Raw genomic sequence first — 18,934 nt, 5'->3', positions numbered from 1 at the left:
ATTATCTCACATTTAAGCTTTTGTTCTGAAAATAATTCACATGTATATTTTTAGGGCCTATTCTTTTTAGCCTCTATCTCTTGGTCTTTCTTTATTGTATTCACTTAAGTCTTCCTAGATATTAAAAGTCAACAATTAATTTTTACGCAATAATTGTTCAGAATGCGCTATTTAATACAATAAAAATTATATAAATTAACAATGTAGGGACTGCAAAATTTATTAATTTATAGAGTTATTATTTTGCAAAAATTTTATTTTCTAAAATTCTCTATTTATGAAGTTTTTAGTGATAAAGTAAGAAAATAATTGATTTTGTCGAATATATATATATTAATTAATTAATTAAATTTTAGAAATTCTACTTCATATCATTTTTGTTGTACTATTTGGTGATACGGAATATATTTCATAGAATTTAAATGTTGTTTTAGATATAATTTTACTAAATTTCATGGTAGCTTAGTTTGTTTTTCTAATTATTTGTTGTTTTATTATACATGCTTGTTGGATATTTTTTAAAAAAAAAAAATTGATATGATGTTAAATTGAAAAAAAAAAATTAAAAAATTAAAAAAAAATGATATGATGTTAACCTTGTAGTAGAAAAAAATATATATATTCGATGCTACAAATGATATTGGCTCATTTGCAAAACTAAATCCATTTTCTAAATATAATAAACCACCCTTACAAAATACCAATATATTTTTGATTAGTTCAAAAATAAGAACTGAAAGAGTAATTTGTTGAATTTTTAAATCAATAAAATAAATAACTACCAAAAATTTATAAATTTATGGGCTCCTGAAATATATTTATTGTATTTCAAGTATGATATTTAGGGACAAAAAAAACCCTAATTCTCTCTCAATTCCTTCAACGTCTCCTGAGTGCGGCGCTGCTGAGATCTCCGTTAACCGGCGCGTGGTGGCTCCCATAGCGCCACCGTCGGGTCTGCTAGTTGTATTTCTTATTCTATTGTAGTTTATGTGGTCTTTTGCTGTGGGGGTTGCAGATCTGTTCAAGCGGAGGTCCTGTGGGTTAAAGTTCTGATCTTGGAAGGTTATGGTGGTTTCTAGCGGCGACTCAAAGCGGTGGCTCTCACTAAATCTGAGATATTGGTCCTCCCTTGTTTGAGATGTTTGCGGCTTCCTTAAGTGGTTAGGTCTTTACGGTTTAGTTGTTTTCCTTCGGTGGCCTTGATTTGTGGCTTTGTGTTGGTCTTGTTGGGTTAGAGTGGTCGGTTGTGGCTGCACAGATCGTGTTTCATATCTAGAAATGGAAGTTCATCAGTTTGTGAGTCCTGCTCATTTTAGTCTCGCCTTTTCTCGTTTTCGGGAGAGATGGTGAGAGGCTTGATCAGTTTATTGTGATTATGCTTGGAGTTAGAAGTCTTTTGTTCTGAGGGTATTGTGTCCATTGGTCGCATGTTGTTTGTTTCTTCTCTTGTGTGTGTGTCCTAAGAGGGTTCGGTTGGCATGGCTTCATTTTCAGTTCCTGTTGGGAGAGCTTCTTTCTAAGAAATTTGGACGTTTAGATATTCAAGGTGTGTGGACTGAGAAGCGGTTCCCCTTGTCGAGTTATGAAGTCTCCGGTTCTTGGTCTTATCGATTGGCGGGCAAGGCAGCAGCGATAAGTGTGGTTGGGTGTAGAAGTGGAGGTTATCGGGTGGCAGGCTATGGGCAGCAGCGGTAACTCCCGATCATTGGCTTTCCCTCAGCTTCAAAGTCTACTAAATTTTCTGTTATTCTCCTGCGTTGATGGTAACCGTTTATTTGGTTCTATGTCGGTGTAGATTTATGTTTTTTAAGTCACCCCGGTGTGGGTTTAAGTCACTCCTAGTGTGGGTTCTATTTGCCGCTTCCTATGGGCTCTTGGGTCTTGGGCTATTTGTTTTTGCCGCCAGCTTTTGTAAGGATATTGATATTTCGATTATGAATGTATTTCAATTTGGGGAAAAAAAAGATTGTATTTAGGCCCGCCTATTCATATTTGTATCTTCTTAAAATATATAATTTTAAAATATAAAAGTGTATCTTTGTAAAATTTCATGGTAGTTTAGTTTCTTTCTCTAATTGGTCGTTGTTTTATTATACATGATTGTTGGGTATTAAAAAAAAATTGATAAGTTGTTAACTTTGTAGTTTAAAAAAAAATATATATATATATATATTCAATGGCACAAATGATATTGGTTCATTTTCAAAAACTAAATTCATTTGATAAATATAATAAACTACCCTTACATAATACGAATATATTTTTAATTAGTACAAAAATAAGAAATGAAATAGTAATTTGTTGCATTTTTAAATCAATTGAGTAAGGGGTCTTCAGTTTCTTTATTTTCAGTTGAATAATGTTGGATTCAGTTATGAAATCCTGTAGAATCGAGTCTTGTCCTAGCGGTTTTATTTCCATGTTTTTCGGTTTTGGTAGTCTTATTCATGACTATCTCTTTGGTATGGTAAGGTTGTGTCAACCTGATGAGTTCTTAATGGTATGCGTATGGTCTAAGGAATTTAATAAATGGTTCTCTCTTTGGTATCAGTATGATTGTGAGTGGGTAGTGGCTTCTCATTATTTAGCAGTAAGTCATGGTTTGGTTTCTAGTAAATGTTATCTAGGATGGTCTCATAAGGCAGTCATAAGTTTGAGGGATGCTCATCAAGTCTTACTGATGTTAGTAAATGTTCATATAGTTCTATCTTTGGAATGGTTTGCTAAAATGGAAATAAGGCATCAACTATTTTTGATGTGGGCTGCATTGAATAGCATTAGGACATTCTTTTCTTGTATTCTGCGGTATTGGTGGCGTTGCATGGCCACATGGAGTGTATTTATGTATGTAAGTGTTGTGGTAAATTGCTGTTTGGTGTTTTTACACTATTGTTGCGTAATGGGATCTTGGTTGTGGAGAAATGTGGACTTTGGATTTGGGAGACTGTCGTTTGATACGGTTGGTTGTTAAGGAGTGTTGGTGTAATTCATGCTCGTTTGAACAGGTATATGAAAGAGACGGATGGTTTTAGAATCGTAACATAATTTGGTTTATCATTGATGCTCGAGGCTGGCTAGGTGTTTGGGTCTTTGAGGTTCAGACTGTGGCTTTGGAACTGACGAGATGTTTTCTGTATGGGAGTGTGAGGTTTTGCCTTGGAGGACGTATAAAATCGTGTCTATAATTGGTGCCAGTTGGTCTACTTTGGATGATATATACAATATACAATGGTCAAATATTGTAAGAGTTTTCTGATTCCCAAAATTAATTATTGAGTTATGAAAATTATAAGTTGGAATTGCCAAGGTTTGAGTAGTCATTAGACTTTCAGTTATCTAAGGAAAATTTGGGGAAAACATAGACCGGCTTTTCTTTTTCTATCAGAGACAAAGCAACAATTTGATTTTGTTCAATCGGTTCAGTTTCATTTTGGTTATATTCATCTTCATACGGTCGATCCTCGCGGTAGAAGTGGAGGTCTAGCTCTTTTCTACGATTCATCTCTTAAGGTTACCATTTTGTCTTCGAACAATAGAATTATTGATGTGGAGACAGAATATGAAGGGAAACAAATTTTTATATCCTTTGTTTATGGAGAGCCAAATCAAAATCTACGAGATCATGTCTGGGAAAAATTAACTAGATTTGGGATAGTTCGGGATGAACCATGGTTTATTATTGGAGATTTAAATGAGATCACGGGAAACCATGAGAAGGAAGGAGGGGTACTACGACACGCAGATAGCTTTATATCATTTAATAATATGATTGAGAATTGTGGATTGTTAGAATTTCCAAGTTTAGGTAATACCTTATCTTGGAGTGGGCGGAGGAACAAGCAAGTGGTAAAATGTCGACTAGATCGGGCATTAGGAAATAATGAGTGGCATAATCTGTTTTCATGCTCTCATGTAGAGTATTTGAGAATGGTAGGATCGAATCATAGACCTATTGTGGCGTCTATTGAGAATAAAATTCTCAAATTTCGTAGACAATTTCGGTTTGACAAGAGATGGATCGGAAAAGAAGGTCTTATGGAATCTATAACTCGAGGCTGGAATTCGAGAAATAGGCCGGGGGGGGGGGGGTGTAGGAATCGCTGGGAAAATTCACAAGACATGAGATTTCGGTGTGGAGGAAAGCTAACCCACCATATGGGAAGGATGAAATAAATAATTTACAAAAGGTTCTTGAGGAAATTCAAAATGATTTTTCCAAAACAAATGATGAGGTTCTAGAGGTATCTCGGAAATTACAGAAAGCATATCGAGATGAGGAACAATATTGGGAACAGAAGAGTAGAACGAAATGGCACACCTGCGGTGATCGGAATACGCAATTTTATCATGCTCTTACTAAACAGAGAAGGATTCAGAATAGGATAATTGGCCTGTATAATGAAGAAGGAATTTGGGTTAATTCTGAGTCCAAGGTGGAGGAAGTAGCAGTAAAATACTTTATGGATTTGTTCCATACATCTTCCCCAGAGGATTTCAATAGTTTTCTAGAGGAAGTTCCTACTTCGATAACGGAGGATCAGAATCGAAATCTTATGGCTGAGGCTACGGAAGAGGAGGTTAAAGCACTTTTATTTATGATGCATCCAGAAAAAGGTCTAGGACCAGACGGAATGACCGCACTCTTCTACCAACAGTCCTGGTCAATTATCAAAGAGGACGTGGTGAACATGGTTAATAATTTCCTTATTTCAGGAGTGTTTGATTATAAATTAAACATGACAAATATTTGTCTTATTCCTAAAACGGTGAGACCCAATAGGATGACTGAATTGAGACCAATTAGTTTATGTAACGTTGGGTATAAGATCATTTCGAAGGTATTATGTCAGCGGCTAAGAGGCTTGTTACCAAAGCTGATATCAGAAACTCAGTCTGCGTTTGTATCTGGAAGATTAATTTCGGGTAATATTCTCATTTCTCAGGAAATGTTTCATGGTCTTCGTACAAACAATGCATGCAAAGATAAATTCTTAGCAATCAAGACAGACATGAGTAAGGCTTATGATCGTGTTGAGTGGCCTTTTGTTAAGCAACTACTTTTGAAAATGGGGTTTTCTACTGATTGGGTGACCCTAATGATGCAGTGCATATCCTCAGTTAATTATCAGGTGCTCTTGAATGGGCAGCCGAAAGGCCATATTGTTCCAGAGAGAGGTTTAAGGCAAGGAGACCCGTTGTCTCCATACTTATTTATCTTATGTACTGAAGCCCTTATAGCAAATATAAAGAAGGAGGAGCGCGAGAAACGGTCAACGGGTCTGAAAATTGCACGCGGCAGCCCGAATATTTCTCATCTCTTATTTGCGGACGATAGTGTTTTTTTCTGTAAGGCTACGAAGGAGGAATGGGGTATAATTTTAAAGTTACTGAACGACTACGAGGCAGCTTCTGGTCAACAAATTAACTTTCAGAAATCATCGGTTCAATTTGGTCACAAGGCCCCGGATAATATTCGAGCAGATATTCATAATATATTGGGTATTTCCAATGTGGGAGGGATGAGTAATTACTTAGGCATTCCGGAAAGTTTTGGGGGGTCTAAAATACAAATTTTTGGTTACCTAAATGACCGAGTGAATAATAAAGTAAATGGCTGGACAGTCCGGCTTCTTACTAAAGGGGGGGGGGGAGGAAGTTCTGATCAAATCAGTGGCTTCACCGATGCCAACGCATGTCATGTCATGTTTCAGACTTCCTAAAGGAGTGACGAAGAAAATAACAAGTACCATGTCGCATTTCTGGTGGGGAGGAAGTGGAAACAAGAAAGGAATACATTGGCTTTCTTGGGATAAAGTGTGTACACCGAAGGAGGAAGGAGGGCTGAACTTTAGAGATCTTCAAGATTTTAATACAGCTCTGTTGGCTAGACAATTCTGGCGGTTACTAGATAAACCAGATTGTTTGTTTTCAAAAGTCTTTAAAGGCCGGTATTTTTGGAATACGGACCCTTTGGACGATCACAGATCGTATGCTTCCTCTTATGGCTAGAGAAGCATCTGCTCAGCTAGACCCCTGGTTAAAAAAAGGCTAATCAAAAGAGTGGAAACAGGACAATCCATCTCAGTATGGACATATCTGTGGATTCCTGCTCTTCGCCCGAGGTCAGCAATACCAAAGTCAGATATTCAAATTTTACACTCTTCATTAAAGGTGGACTATTTCATTAATCCAACTGATTACTTATGGAATATAGAATTGTTGAATGACTATATACATCCTGACGATGTGAAACTCATTTGAGGATTAGCAGTTAGTCGATCTCATAAATCAGATACAGTGGGTTGGAATTTTACGGAATCTAGTAAATATTCGGTAAAATCAGGTTTTCGAACTGAATCTTTATACCCGAATAGAGTTTAGAGAAGTATTTTCTATGGACCTAATGTTAAGCCACTACTGGCCTTTTCGTGGAAACTGAAGTGTCCACCAAAATTGAGACATTTTGTGTGGCAATTTCTTACTGGTACACTACCAGTTTCTAAAAATCTTACAACTCGAGGGATTAATTGTGATACACGATGCAGTATGTGTGGGGCTGATGAAGAGACTACTAACCATGTACTTTTCGAATGTCCACCAGCTTTACAAACTTGGGCACTTTCTAGGATTCCTTCTTCTCCGGCGATTTTTCCATCATCGTCAGTTTTCGCCAATATGGATATTATATTTTGGAGACTACCAAAGGAGGAGGATTTTACATACTTCTCATAGTTACTATGGTATATTTGGAAGGCTAGAAATGACAAGATCTATTCAAATAAGGATGCCAATCCACAAGAGATATTGAGGATGGTTGAGGTGGAATGTAGGACGTGGACAGAGGCTCAGTTAACCGTAAAGGATACTATAGAGAATTCCTATACGGGGAATGTCCAACAATTTGCGTCCCTAGCTCTAGAGGAGTCTAGAGTCTGTTACATTGATGGCGCTTGGAAGGAGGATGATATATTTACAGGACAATGGTGGTTTTGTAGAAAGAGGGGATCAATAGAGGTCATGATGGGGGCGATGAATCTCCGCAAAAGTTTGTCACCTATGCATACCGAATGTGAAGCACTAATTTGGGCAATGGAATGCATGAAGATCCTCCAATATTCTGATGTAGCTTTTGCGACGGATTGTTCTTAGCTGGTGAAGATGGTGTCGACACCTGAAGAATGGTCTGTTTTCTCTATGCACTTGGAAGAATTCAACCGCAGTAAGATCTTCTTCCCTCAATTCCGGATCAGATATATTAGCACAAAATACCTTGGCGGACAAGCTTGCACGCGGTGCAAGGAGTTCTCCATCAGATTTGTTTTATGTCGATTCAACTCCACCGGTTTGGATCGCTAGACCGACTGGAGCATCTAGTTAATAGTTGTTTGATGTTGTCAAAAAAAAAAAATCAATAAAATCAATAACTACCAAAAATTTATAAATTTATGGGCTCCTACAATATAATTGATATGATTGTATTTAGAGCTGCCTATGCATATTTGTTGCAATTTAATAAAATTACTATTACAATTTATAAATTAAAATTAAATCTCAACCATATTATTTTAAAATATTACTTTACTTATGCTGCAGAGTTTTATTTATCTATATAGGATTATAATTAATAAAATAAATTGATAGTCATTATACATATGTACTAAATAATTAAACTGTGAAAAATAACTCGAGTTATGGTGCCAGAGTTTCTCTCCCCACAAGTCTCCTTCATATTTTGTCTATCTAGCAACTGACTTTAGAAGTTGAAAGGAGACGCAGAGTTGCTCCTTCTCCCAGTAAACAGGTTAGAATCGCTTCCTCTCTGATGAATGTTGGATTGTTTTTTAAGAATAGAGCTAAAGCTTTCTCGAGGAAAAAGAAATGAAACCTTTCGTAGTGGATTAACTGATATGGCTATGGAGTTGCTTCGAGAACTTTGATCTATAATACTTTTCTCAATATCCATTACACTTCAACCTACAGCTTCGTTCGTAGTCACGGTCGTTCTTTCTTTCTTTCTTGAATTCTTGATTTTGACTTGAGTTGAAAGAAAGAGATAGAGAGATTTGACATTTCAGATATGTATTGTGCTCTTTCTAGGAAACTCCCTATTTCATTTTGACGTTTTGATTGTTCCCTTGTTTCATTTTTTGAGAAGAAAAGCTGTCATGGCTCCCGAGAAGTCCTCTCAGCAGCCAGACATGGAGACAAAATTGAAGCCAGAGCCGAAACAGAATCAAGAACCGGAGGCAGGAGACGATCTTGATCCAGAAAAATCAATCAAAAAGATCCGTAGCATAGTGGAAGCTTTGCATACAATGTTTCCACCACAGCCCGTGCAAGTGAAACTAAGGCTGTCTAGGAGCATCCCTCCTACGAGTACCCTTCCTCCAAGGTCCAACGTGACTCTGGCCACAGCAACAAGTGCCCAGGTTGAAACTTCTTTGAAACATGACGAGTCCGAGAATTCTATTCATAAGCTAAAACGTAACCTCCGTCTGCTGGAGGAGGATGTGGCTAAGCTAAGAGTGCTTAACGAAGTGGTAGGAGAAGAGGTGAGCAGACACATCGTTCCACTTGACAAACTACTTCAAAAAGTGGAAAAGGGAACCACCAAAACTCAGTTGACCAAAGGTATGAAGAAAGATTTGGAGGATGTCAACAAGAAGATCTTTAACTTGATGTGTCAGGTACCTTTGCTTCCCAACAAACGCAAAAAGCCAGGAGGGTTAGATTCTGAGGATGGTGAAGTGGAGAATAACGGCAAAGGTATCGAATGCTTGCCAGGCATCCATGTTAATGATGAAGATCTTAAAAGACTCGCGGTTTTCAGAAAAGTTAAGGAGAAGTTCATAGAGCTTACTACTGAACGCAAGATCTGCCTGCTGAGCTTTGCTGTGTTCCCGGAGAATCAAGAAGTGAATAGAACAATGCTCATGTATTGGTGGATTGGAGAAGGGATTCTCCCTGATGGAATCAAACCCGAAGATGCTGTGAAAGGCATTCTCAAGGAGTTTATGGAGAAAAAGTTGATTGAGCCTGTCGAAAACAAACGCAAAGTGGAGCCAAACTGCTACAAGATGACACCCTTTGTGCATTCCTCAGTGGTTCTTATCTCAGAGGAGATAGGACTCTTTAGTATGTATCAGAAAGGGAAGACGCCAAGGATGAAACACTCAGACTTGAAAAAAGTTTGCCTTGTGGAAGAATCATCAAGCCAGCCAGAAGCAAAAGCTAAGAAAATGCCAGCAGGGGACATTGAGACAGTGTTCAATGTTTCTGAGAGGTTTCCTGATTTTGCATTCAAGTGGTTCTCTGAGGACCAATCATCAGGGAAGAAGAAGTTTAGCCCTCTATCAAAAACTGCATACAAGATGCTAAAGGTGTTTTATCTAGGCAGATGGGAGAGAACTGCGAACCGACACATCGAGGTAGAGAACCCTGAGCTTATGAAGTACTTGAAGCACATGACCAAACTCAAGCTTCTGAGCTTTCAAGGGATCTCAAGAATTGAAAGACTTGATGATGCTGTCTGTAAGCTTCGGGAGCTCATTATCTTGGACCTCAGAGCTTGCTACAATCTGGAGAAGCTTCCAGACAAGATAGATTCGCTCAAGGCACTGACCTACTTAGACATCACAGATTGCTACATGTTAGACCGCATGCCCAAGAGGCTTTCATGGCTGGATAACTTGGAGGTTCTCAAAGGCTTTGTGGTTAGTGATGCTACTGATGTGGAGACGTTCTGTCTGCTGGATGAGCTGAAGCACTTGAAGAAGCTGAGAAAGCTAAGCATTACTATAAACAAAGGTGGCGACTTCACGGTTTTTCAACTGTTTGTGGACATTCAGGACTTCTCCAACCTGGAAAAGCTGAAAGTGGCCTGGGGAGGTATTAATGAACACAACAAAGACAAACCAACTGCTGGACCAGTAAAAAAATTCTTCAGAACGGTGACACTCCTTGGTAATAGCCCAGTCACAGAACCAGAGCTTCACAAGGTTCCAAAGAAAGATCCAGTTCCAAGCCACCTTCCCAAGAAGTTGGTGAAACTGGACCTGCAGTGTTTCCCTGAAGCAGAACTTCCATCATTGCTTGAGCCTGGTAAACTACGTACATTGGAAAAACTATACATCAAAGGAGGAACCAAGCTTACTGGCTTTGGGAAGTCAGTGCCTGAGAAGCCAACAGAGTGCAGTGTCAAGGTTTTGCGTCTGAAGTTCCTTCCCAGGCTAAAAGTGGAGTGGAGGGAGCTGAGGGAACTATACTTTCCAAAACTGGAGTTCTTGGATAAGTATCAGAGCCCTCAAGTTAGTTTCTGCCCCTGTGATGGTATCGGAATCTGGCGCGGCAAGTCTAACCAACTCTGAGCTGAGAGTTGCTCAGTTTTTCACATGTGTTGTCTATCCATTCTGTTTCTGTTGTTGTATGTTTGTTTCCTCATTTTCCATTGATGTCTTCCTTGTTTGCTTTCATGTGTTGTTGTTTGTTACCAGTTGAATAAAGGAGGTTGCATTGTTTGTTTTGCTTATCTTATGATACTTTTGGGTATAAAGAAGCTATGAAGAAATAAGAAACTGAGAGGCTCTGCTATGTACAAATGCAGAGAGCCTAAGAGTATAAAGAATAGAAGAAGGAACTATCTCTTATGGTTTCTTCTGTTAAGAAGTTCAACACTATCAGACACCAAGCTCCAGAAACATACTTGACATTAAAGAAGCTCTACTTAGAGGTTCTGGATTATTGATACAACAAAGACATACAGACAACAACATCAAACCAAAGAGACAGAAACAGAAACAAGAAATAAAGAAAACAAATCCAAGCTTGGTAACACAATGACAAAGGGCTCTTCAATCTTCTCAAGCGGTTTGAGGTTGAGTAGAACCATTCTGCTCAGTAGTGGTGTTTCCTGATCCGGTTGTCCCATTGGTCTGCTCAGTGTTTTCATCGTCAAGAAACACGGGAAGAAGCGTGGCCAACAGTCTAACAGCTAGAGGAAGACCACGAGACTTGTTCATAAGCTCTTCAATGCATTTCTTGTCGTTCCTAGGAGGATCTTTTACCTTGTTATATATCCGTGCTGCATCATATATCCTCCAGACACTTAGAGAATCAGTCAGAGGCCAAAGACGATGTATCTCATGTTCCTCTGCCACTAGCTTCTTCGCCAGATTCTTGTTCTCATCCCTGGTTGTGTATATCACTCTTCCACCAGAGCCTTTAGGGAATCCATCTGAAAGATATTTTCCCCATCTCTTATCCTTCTTGAGCTTCTCCTCATCGTCTTGAAGCTTCTCGTTCCAGTTGTCCTCTTCTCGCACATCATCAAACACTATCAGATACTTCTTCCACCTCAGATTCAAGTGAAGCGCATAGAGCAAAGCAGAGATCTCCTTCTCCTTGGCTGTCTCTGCGTCAAGTTTTTTAGATTCCACCTCAGATTCCATGTTGCTTTTATACTCATCTACAGCATATTTGTTGATCTTGTCCAATATCGAGACTTCAACTCCAAGAACTGTCAAGATATTCTTTAAAACAGATATCTTACCATCTAGACCGTCTTCAGCAGACCGTTCAGTGCTATGCATAGACACCCAGATTCTTGGAGCGTAAACACTCTTCACGTCTTCATCATTGAAAATGGTCTTGCATAAAGCTGTCTTCCCCACACCGTATTCTCCTACAACCACAAGAGTCTTGAACTCATTGTAGACCTTCTGGTCCAGCAAGAAGTTCTTCAATGACTTGATCTCGTTGCTGAAACCGTGGATTTTATGGCCTGGAAGTTTAGAATCGGATTCCACACGATCATTTTCGTCTGGCTCCAATGCCCCACCCTCTCTCTTTTTCAGAGTTCCTGTTGAGAGATATTTACTTTTGGGATCTTTTTGATCTGTTTTGTTGCCGTTATTGGCCCAGTCTTCATATTTTTGATTGAAGAGGTTTAAGAAGGCTTCTCCTTGCTTTGGAATTTCTGGATTCATATTCAAGAGAAGATAGCAAATAAACAACAAAATGAAAAGAAAAATCTGCAGGAAAGAAATAACAAGTAAAGATAAGGAAAAAACAAAAGAGAGAGAGAAAGGGGTGAAACTTACTTTTTTTTTTTTTTTTTCTTTTGATCCGCACAATTCGTATAGCTATTTTATTTTGATCCGCACAATTCGTATGGCTATTTTATTTTACAAATATTTAATTTTGATATTATCATAAATTTTTGAATATATAATCAATATTTTAATGTTACATATTGTGTAACTTTTTAATCTTATTGTTCAAGTTTCTTACTTTATTAATCTGTAAAATTTGTTTTATAAATTTTACTTTTTTGTTTTGCTATAACATTTCTGAATTCTATACAATTAATTCATAATTTGAAATAATCAAATAGAGAATTTTTTCAACATGTGAAAATATATAGCTGTTTAAATAAAAGTTTAACAAATGTTAATAACTTTATTTTTTTAATAAAAATACTACATAGTTAACAAAATTTAACATGCTTTAACGGTAAAACATATTTATTTAAATGAAACAAAATTTTAAAAATAAATAGGTCAATTTATCAATTTAATATTTTTTGATATCTAATCTATACAATATTTTTATTTTAATATAATATAGACTATAATTATAAATTTATAAAAACAATTATTACATATTTTCTGTTTTGTAATAAAATTTAACTAATGTTATTAATATTTTATTACTAATTACGAAATTAGTTAATTTATTATTTAATAAAAATCTTAATTAAATTTTGTTATATTTTTACTCAACAGATTTTGTTATAACTAAAAATAAAATTCAAATTAATAGTTAAAATGATTTGTTATTAATAGATTTATTGATTATTATGTCATATTATATAATTAATGAAATTGACCTAGAATGATTTTTTTATTGTAGATAAAAAAGATACTTTCTTTTTTAATAGAGAAGCTTATAAGGTTAGGGGTTTTAAGAAAGTGATTTTTTTTTTCTTTTGGACAAAAGAAAGTGATTAATTAAAGACCAACATTTTGAAGTCTTCGAACAGTATGGACACAAAAAGTCGTCGAGATACATTCAATAATATGTTCAATTACGAAATGGCACTTTACCATTATTTATTACTAGGGGCATAGCCCCCGGGCAAGCGCGGACCGAATACGTTGTTGATGCGTTGTGTTTGTGTTATTTTTGTGTACGGGATTTTGTCATTTGTTTTTTGTTTTTACTTTTGTTTACCTGTTGATGAGCCCCAGTCCATGGACCAGACCGATCAGAACGTTCCAGACGTCCCATTTGAGGTTAATCCTACCGATCAGATCAGACAGGCTGATCGGGCCGTGTATTGGCTCGACCCGCGAACGTCTGGATTGGAGCTTCGTCCAGATCCCCGACCAGATGCTCGAACTGGCCGAACTGAAGCCCGTCTCTCCCGACCAACTCGACAAGCCAAGACTGATGGTCAAGTCATAACCAACTTAGCTCGACCCAATTCCGATTCAGACCATGGCTTCTCTCTTTTGGCTCGATTGGCTCGTACCGCATGTACCGACGACCGTGCTGATGATCTTTCTACCTTGTTCGATCCGATCATGGACTTTTCCTTTGGATATTTTGTAAGGCAGGGATCCTTAAGCTATCAGAAGACTTGCGCTTTGTTGGAACGCAACTTGTCCGATCAGAACGTCCCGCGCCCCTTGCTGATCGTCCCGCCTATGTGCTGATCCTTACCGCTTTGGACTTAGCCGGTTCGGATGCATCTGGACAGAAGCCGAACGGTCACTTTGACTAGTTTTCTCTCTTTATTTCCGTGTATTGACTAGATCTAGATCTAGATCTACTTTTCTATTTAATGCCTAGATCTACAAAACTCTATAAGTATGTAAACTCTTCATTGGGAATAATTAATCGATTTTTGTCAAAAACTTTTGAGTTAAACTCTTTGTTCTTTGTTTAGAACTTATTTTGTTTCTTGGTGAGTCATATCCAAGCAAACATCTCTCAAACTCGTTGGTCTTGTGAGTCATATCAAGCAACGGTTCGAGATTCTTCTTTTGGTGGACTTGTGAGTCATATCAAGCACCAACTGAAGTCGGGAATATCGAAGGCCATTATGCAACCTTCGTGCGGCCCTTCAATCCATCTAGTTCTCCATTCGGAGTTCATATCCAGATCTGATCCATTCGAGTGAGCCGATTTTAGGGTTTTTCAAGTGGTATAAGAGCCGCTCGTTTGGTATCTTCTAAATCATTCATCTTGCTCATCTTCCATTTCTAAATCATAAACACTTCTTCTTCTATCTATCTTCAATCTGGGCCCCTCATTACCATCCTCTACATATAAAAAATAAAAAATAAAAGAAAAAAAGAAAGATCGATCTATAAAAAAAAAAAAGGAATTCGAAAAGATTTCATTTGGGGGATTGGTGGTGTAAGAGAAAGTCTGATGGCTGAGGAGAAATCCAGCCTTTGAGGTGGTTAAAACGGATTCCCAAAACCAAAATCTCTTATCTTTCTATCTTGAGAAAATTCCCTTGTGTTTGCTTCGATTTGTCCATTGGGATTCTTAGATCTGTTCTTCTTAGAACCTTGAGTGGAAACTTGTTTGTGTGACCATCCAAATTCTGAGAGAAACACGTGAGTGGGTGAGGATCAAACACTTGAGAGTGTGAGGATTTTTATCTAACGTTTGTGTTTAAGAAATTTCAGGAACCATGAGTAGTGATGATGAACGGAACCGTCCCGGAAACTCAGTTGCTGGATTGTCTAACCTTCAAATGTGTGCCTTGAATGATTCTATGTCTAACATGTTGAACGCAGGTTTAGATCAGATCCACCAGAGGCTTGATGAGATTCAGGCCAGCCAAGCTCCTTCTAGAGCCGGAGCAAGAAGAGACCGTCTGCGTAGGAACACTCGGTCCAACGATGAGATCCGAGAGGAGGATGATCAACAGGACGAGGCCAGATCAGCCTACCATCCAAGAAGAGGTCCTAGAACCCGAGATCCAGGTGATGTCAATCCTTCTGCTAGAAATGAACGTACTAATGATAGCTTAAGTGGATTGAAACTAAAAATCCCACCTTTTGAGGGTAAAAATGATCATGATGTTTTTCTTGAATGAGAAAGAAAAATTGAACATGTCTTTGATTGTCAAAACTTTTCTGAACTTAAGAAAGTTAGACTAGATGTTACTGAATACTCTGGCTATGCTATTAATTGGTATGATCATGTTGTGACCACAGGAGGAGAACAGGTGAGAGACCGATTGAGACATGGGATGAGTTTTCCATGCTGATGACGAGACGATTTGTTCCTGCTCATTATCACCTAGACCTCCACTAGAAACTCAGACGCTTGCTTCAAGGCACTAAGTCCGTGGAAGACTACCACCAGGAGATGGAAACTTTGATGATCAAGGCAGATGTAGACGAGCCCATGGATGCCACTATGGCTAGGTTCCTCTCTGGCCTTAACCGAGACATCCAAGACCGTATGGAGCTTCAAGAGTATGGTACTGTGGAACAGATGCTACACAAGGCCATCTCGATCGGGCAACAAGTTAAGAGGAAGAGTTTCTCAAAGCCGGCCATTACCTCTAAACCGGCCTACTCTCCTAAACCGGCTTGTTCTCCTAAGCCAAGCTACCAAGACAAAGATAAGTCTTCTTCCACAACACATAATGCTTTTAAAACTGATGTCCCTGCTCGTGATGATAAAGGAAAGGCAGTTGATACTTCTGGCCGAGCAAGAGACATTAGGTGTTTCAAATGTCAAGGTCTAGGACATTTTGCAAAAAATTGTCCCAACCAACGAGTGATGATTCTCATGGAGAATGGAGAAGTTGAATCTGAGGATGAACAGGAGGACAAGGATGATCTTGGACCAATCTTCGATGATGAGGACGAGTCCTTTGGATATCCGCATCAAGGGCCACTACTTATTGCTAGGAAAGGCATGATCGAGTCTATCTTCGATGAGACAGACGGCCGCTTAGTCGATGGTTCCGATCCCACCTTTGATGATGATTCCGATCCGATCTATGATGAGGAGGCTTGCTTCGACTATCCAGCTTATGGTCCTCTACTTGTCACAAGAAGATCTCTGAGTGTCCAACCCAAAACCAATGAAAAAAAAATAAAGGGAGAATCTCTTTCATTCTCGTTGTTTAGTTTCTGAAAAGGTTTGTTCTTTGATTATTGATGGTGGGACTTGTACTAATGTTGCTAGTGACACTCTTGTCAGGAAACTAGGACTTGCTTCTCGGCCTATCTCTCGTCCTTTCAGGTTGGAATGGCTAAATGAGGCTGGAGAACAGTATGTGAAAAAGCAAGTCACTGTCCCTATTACCATTGGCCGATATGAGGACGAGGTTGTTTGCAACGTTCTTCCTATGGACGCATGCCACATTCTCTTGGGCCGGCCATGGCAATTTGATAAGAGAGCCGTGTATGATGGCTTCACAAACCGACACTCCTTGATCATAAAGGAAAGAAGATCACTCTTGTTCCTTTGACACCTTTGGAGGTTCATCAAGATCAGATCCAGCTCAAGAGGAGCCATGACAAAGAACCTAAGCTAGATGAACCTGAATCATCCCAATGGTACTCCAACTTCTATATCAAGCAAAGTCAGGTCAAGAGATCTCTTTACTCTCAAAAGTCAGGATTTTTCTGATGTATTTCAGGATTTTTCTGATGTATTTCCAGATGAGAATGCTAAGGGATTGCCACCAATACGAGGCATTAATGCTAAGGGATTGCCACCAATACGAGGCATTGAACATCAGATAGACCTTGTTCTAGGCGCGACTCTACCAAACCGGCCAGCTTACCGTACCAAACCGGTGGAGACCAAGGAACTTCAGAAGCAGATTGGTGACCTCCTTGAGAAAGATTACATCTGGGAAAGCCTCAGTCCTTGTACTGTTCCTGTCCTTCTCGCGTCCAAAAAGGATGGCTCTTGGCGCATGTGTGTGGACTGTCGTGCCATCAACAACATCACGGTAAAGTATAGGCATCCCATCCCTAGGCTAGACGACATGATTGATGAGTTACATGGATCATGTGTTTTTTTCTAAAATTGATTTGAAAAGTGGCTATCACCAGATTAGGATGAAAGAAGGTGATGAGTGGAAACCGCATTTAAAACCAAGTTAGGATTGTATGAATGGCTTGTTATGCCATTTGGTCTTACTAATGCACCTAGCACTTTCATGCGTTTGATGAATCATGTCTTGAGGTCTTTCATTGGACATTTTGTTGTTGTCTACTTTGATGACATTCTTGTCTATAGCAAAAACATTGAAGATCATAAGATACATCTAAAATCTGTTCTTGAAGTTCTTAGAAAAGAAAAACTCTTTGCCAATCTTTGTAAATGCTCTTTTGGAACAGATCACGTGGTGTTCTTAGGTTTTGTCGTAGGTGCTGATGGACTTAGAGTGGACGAGGAGAAAATCAAAGCCATCCGAGACAGGCCGAGTCCATCGACCGTGGGCGAGGTAAGAAGCTTTCATGTTCTGGCCGGTTTCTATAGACGGTTTGTTCCAGACTTCAGTTCCATTTCTGCTACGCTGACTGAAGTGATCAAGAAGAAGGTCGGTTTCAAATGGGAACAAGTCCAAGAAGAAGCTTTTCAGATGTTTAAAAGGGAAGTTGACTCATGCTCCGTTACTTGTACTTCCTGATTTTTCTAAAACCTTGAGATTGAATGTGATGCTTCCGGAGTTGGAATTGGTGATGTCTTGATGTAGGATAGGAAACCCATTTCTACTTCAGTGAGAAGCTTGGAGGCGCCACACTCAACTACCCCACCTACGACCAGGAGCTATATGCTTTGGTAAGAGCTCTCCAAACGTGGCAACACTATCTTTGGCCTAAGGAGTTTGTTATCCACACGGACCACCAGTCCTTGAGACATCTTAAGGGTCAACAGAAGCTGAACAAGAGACACGCACGTTGGGTTGAGTTCATTGAGACATTTCCTTATGTTATCAAATACAAGCAAGGTAAGGAAAATGTTGTGGCTGATGCCTTGTCCCGAAAGGTACACTCTTCTTTCAGCGCTTGAAACGAAACTACTTGGTTTTGAATTTATCAAAGACTGTATGGGACTGATCCAGATTTCAAAGAAATATTTCAGAAGTGTTCCAAAGTGGCTTACGGAAAGTACTTTCAAATTATGGATTTTTATCTTTGGTAACCGTTTGTGTGTCCCCCAATGTTCTTTGAGGGAGTTGTTTCTCAGGGAATCTCATGGAGGAGGCCTTATGGGACATTTTAGAGTCAAGAAGACATACAAGATGGTTTATGATCACTTCTACCGGCCAAGCTTGATGAAGGCGTTGAGAGGATTTGTGGCCGATGTGTGCTCTGCAAGAAATCCAAAACCAAGGAGTCTAATCACGGTTGTATTCGGCTCTACAATTCCTTCTCATCATTGGGTAGATATTTCTATGGATTTTGTTCTTGGTTGCCTAGGACTAAAACTGGTCGAGACTCCATCTTTGTGGGTGTTGATAGGTTTTCGAAAATGGCTCATTTCATTCCATGTCATAAAACTGATGATGTTGTGCAAGCTGCTGAATTTTCTTTAGGGAAATTGTTAGATTGTATAGAATGCTTAAGACCATTGTCTCTGATCGTGATGCTAAGTTCCTTAGCTATTTCTGGAAACTTTGTGGTTAAATAGGAACCAGATTTGGTCTCTACAACTTGTCACCCACAAACTGATGGCCAAACTGAAGTAGTGAATAGAATTTTGTCCGCTTGCTTAGATCATTGGTTAAGAAAACCTTAAATTTGGGAAGAAGCTTGCCTCATGTTGAGTTTGCTTATAACCATGCTATGCATTCGTGCTACTAAGTTTCACCTTTTGAAGTCGTTTAGGGCTTAATCCTTTATCTCCACTTGATCTTTTGCCTTACACCTGAAGGGAAAGA

At 38.8% G+C, this 18,934-nt stretch overlaps 2 protein-coding genes across 3 annotated transcripts; one reads left to right on the top strand and one right to left on the bottom strand.

The window, feature by feature from the left end:
- The first annotated feature begins 7,672 nt into the window (after nucleotides 1-7,672).
- Nucleotides 7,673-10,531, top strand: LOC106397203 (disease resistance RPP13-like protein 4). Of its 2 annotated transcripts, none has more exons than XM_048747876.1 (2): nucleotides 7,673-7,804; nucleotides 8,159-10,531. In XM_048747876.1, the coding sequence occupies exon 2, from the start codon at nucleotides 8,169-8,171 to the stop codon at nucleotides 10,368-10,370; it is 2,202 nt and encodes a 733-aa protein (XP_048603833.1). In that variant the 5' UTR covers nucleotides 7,673-7,804; nucleotides 8,159-8,168; the 3' UTR covers nucleotides 10,371-10,531. The 2 variants fall into 2 exon arrangements, with proteins under 2 accessions (XP_048603833.1, XP_048603834.1); XM_048747877.1 differs by having other exon boundaries at nucleotides 7,692-7,804; nucleotides 8,164-10,531.
- Nucleotides 10,532-10,692: 161 nt separating this feature from the next.
- LOC125581824 (probable disease resistance protein At5g45490) lies at nucleotides 10,693-12,066 on the bottom strand. Its single transcript, XM_048747878.1, has one exon. It carries the CDS (start codon nucleotides 11,985-11,987, stop codon nucleotides 10,863-10,865), a length of 1,125 nt encoding a protein of 374 aa, XP_048603835.1. The 5' UTR covers nucleotides 11,988-12,066; the 3' UTR covers nucleotides 10,693-10,862.
- Between the last annotated feature and the right edge of the window lie 6,868 nt (nucleotides 12,067-18,934).

This window comes from Brassica napus, chromosome C2, assembly GCF_020379485.1.
Source record: "Brassica napus cultivar Da-Ae chromosome C2, Da-Ae, whole genome shotgun sequence".
NCBI lineage: Eukaryota > Viridiplantae > Streptophyta > Magnoliopsida > Brassicales > Brassicaceae > Brassica > Brassica napus.
The sequence above is the reverse complement of the archived record's forward strand: the minus strand, read 5'-3'. Positions and strand labels throughout refer to the sequence as shown.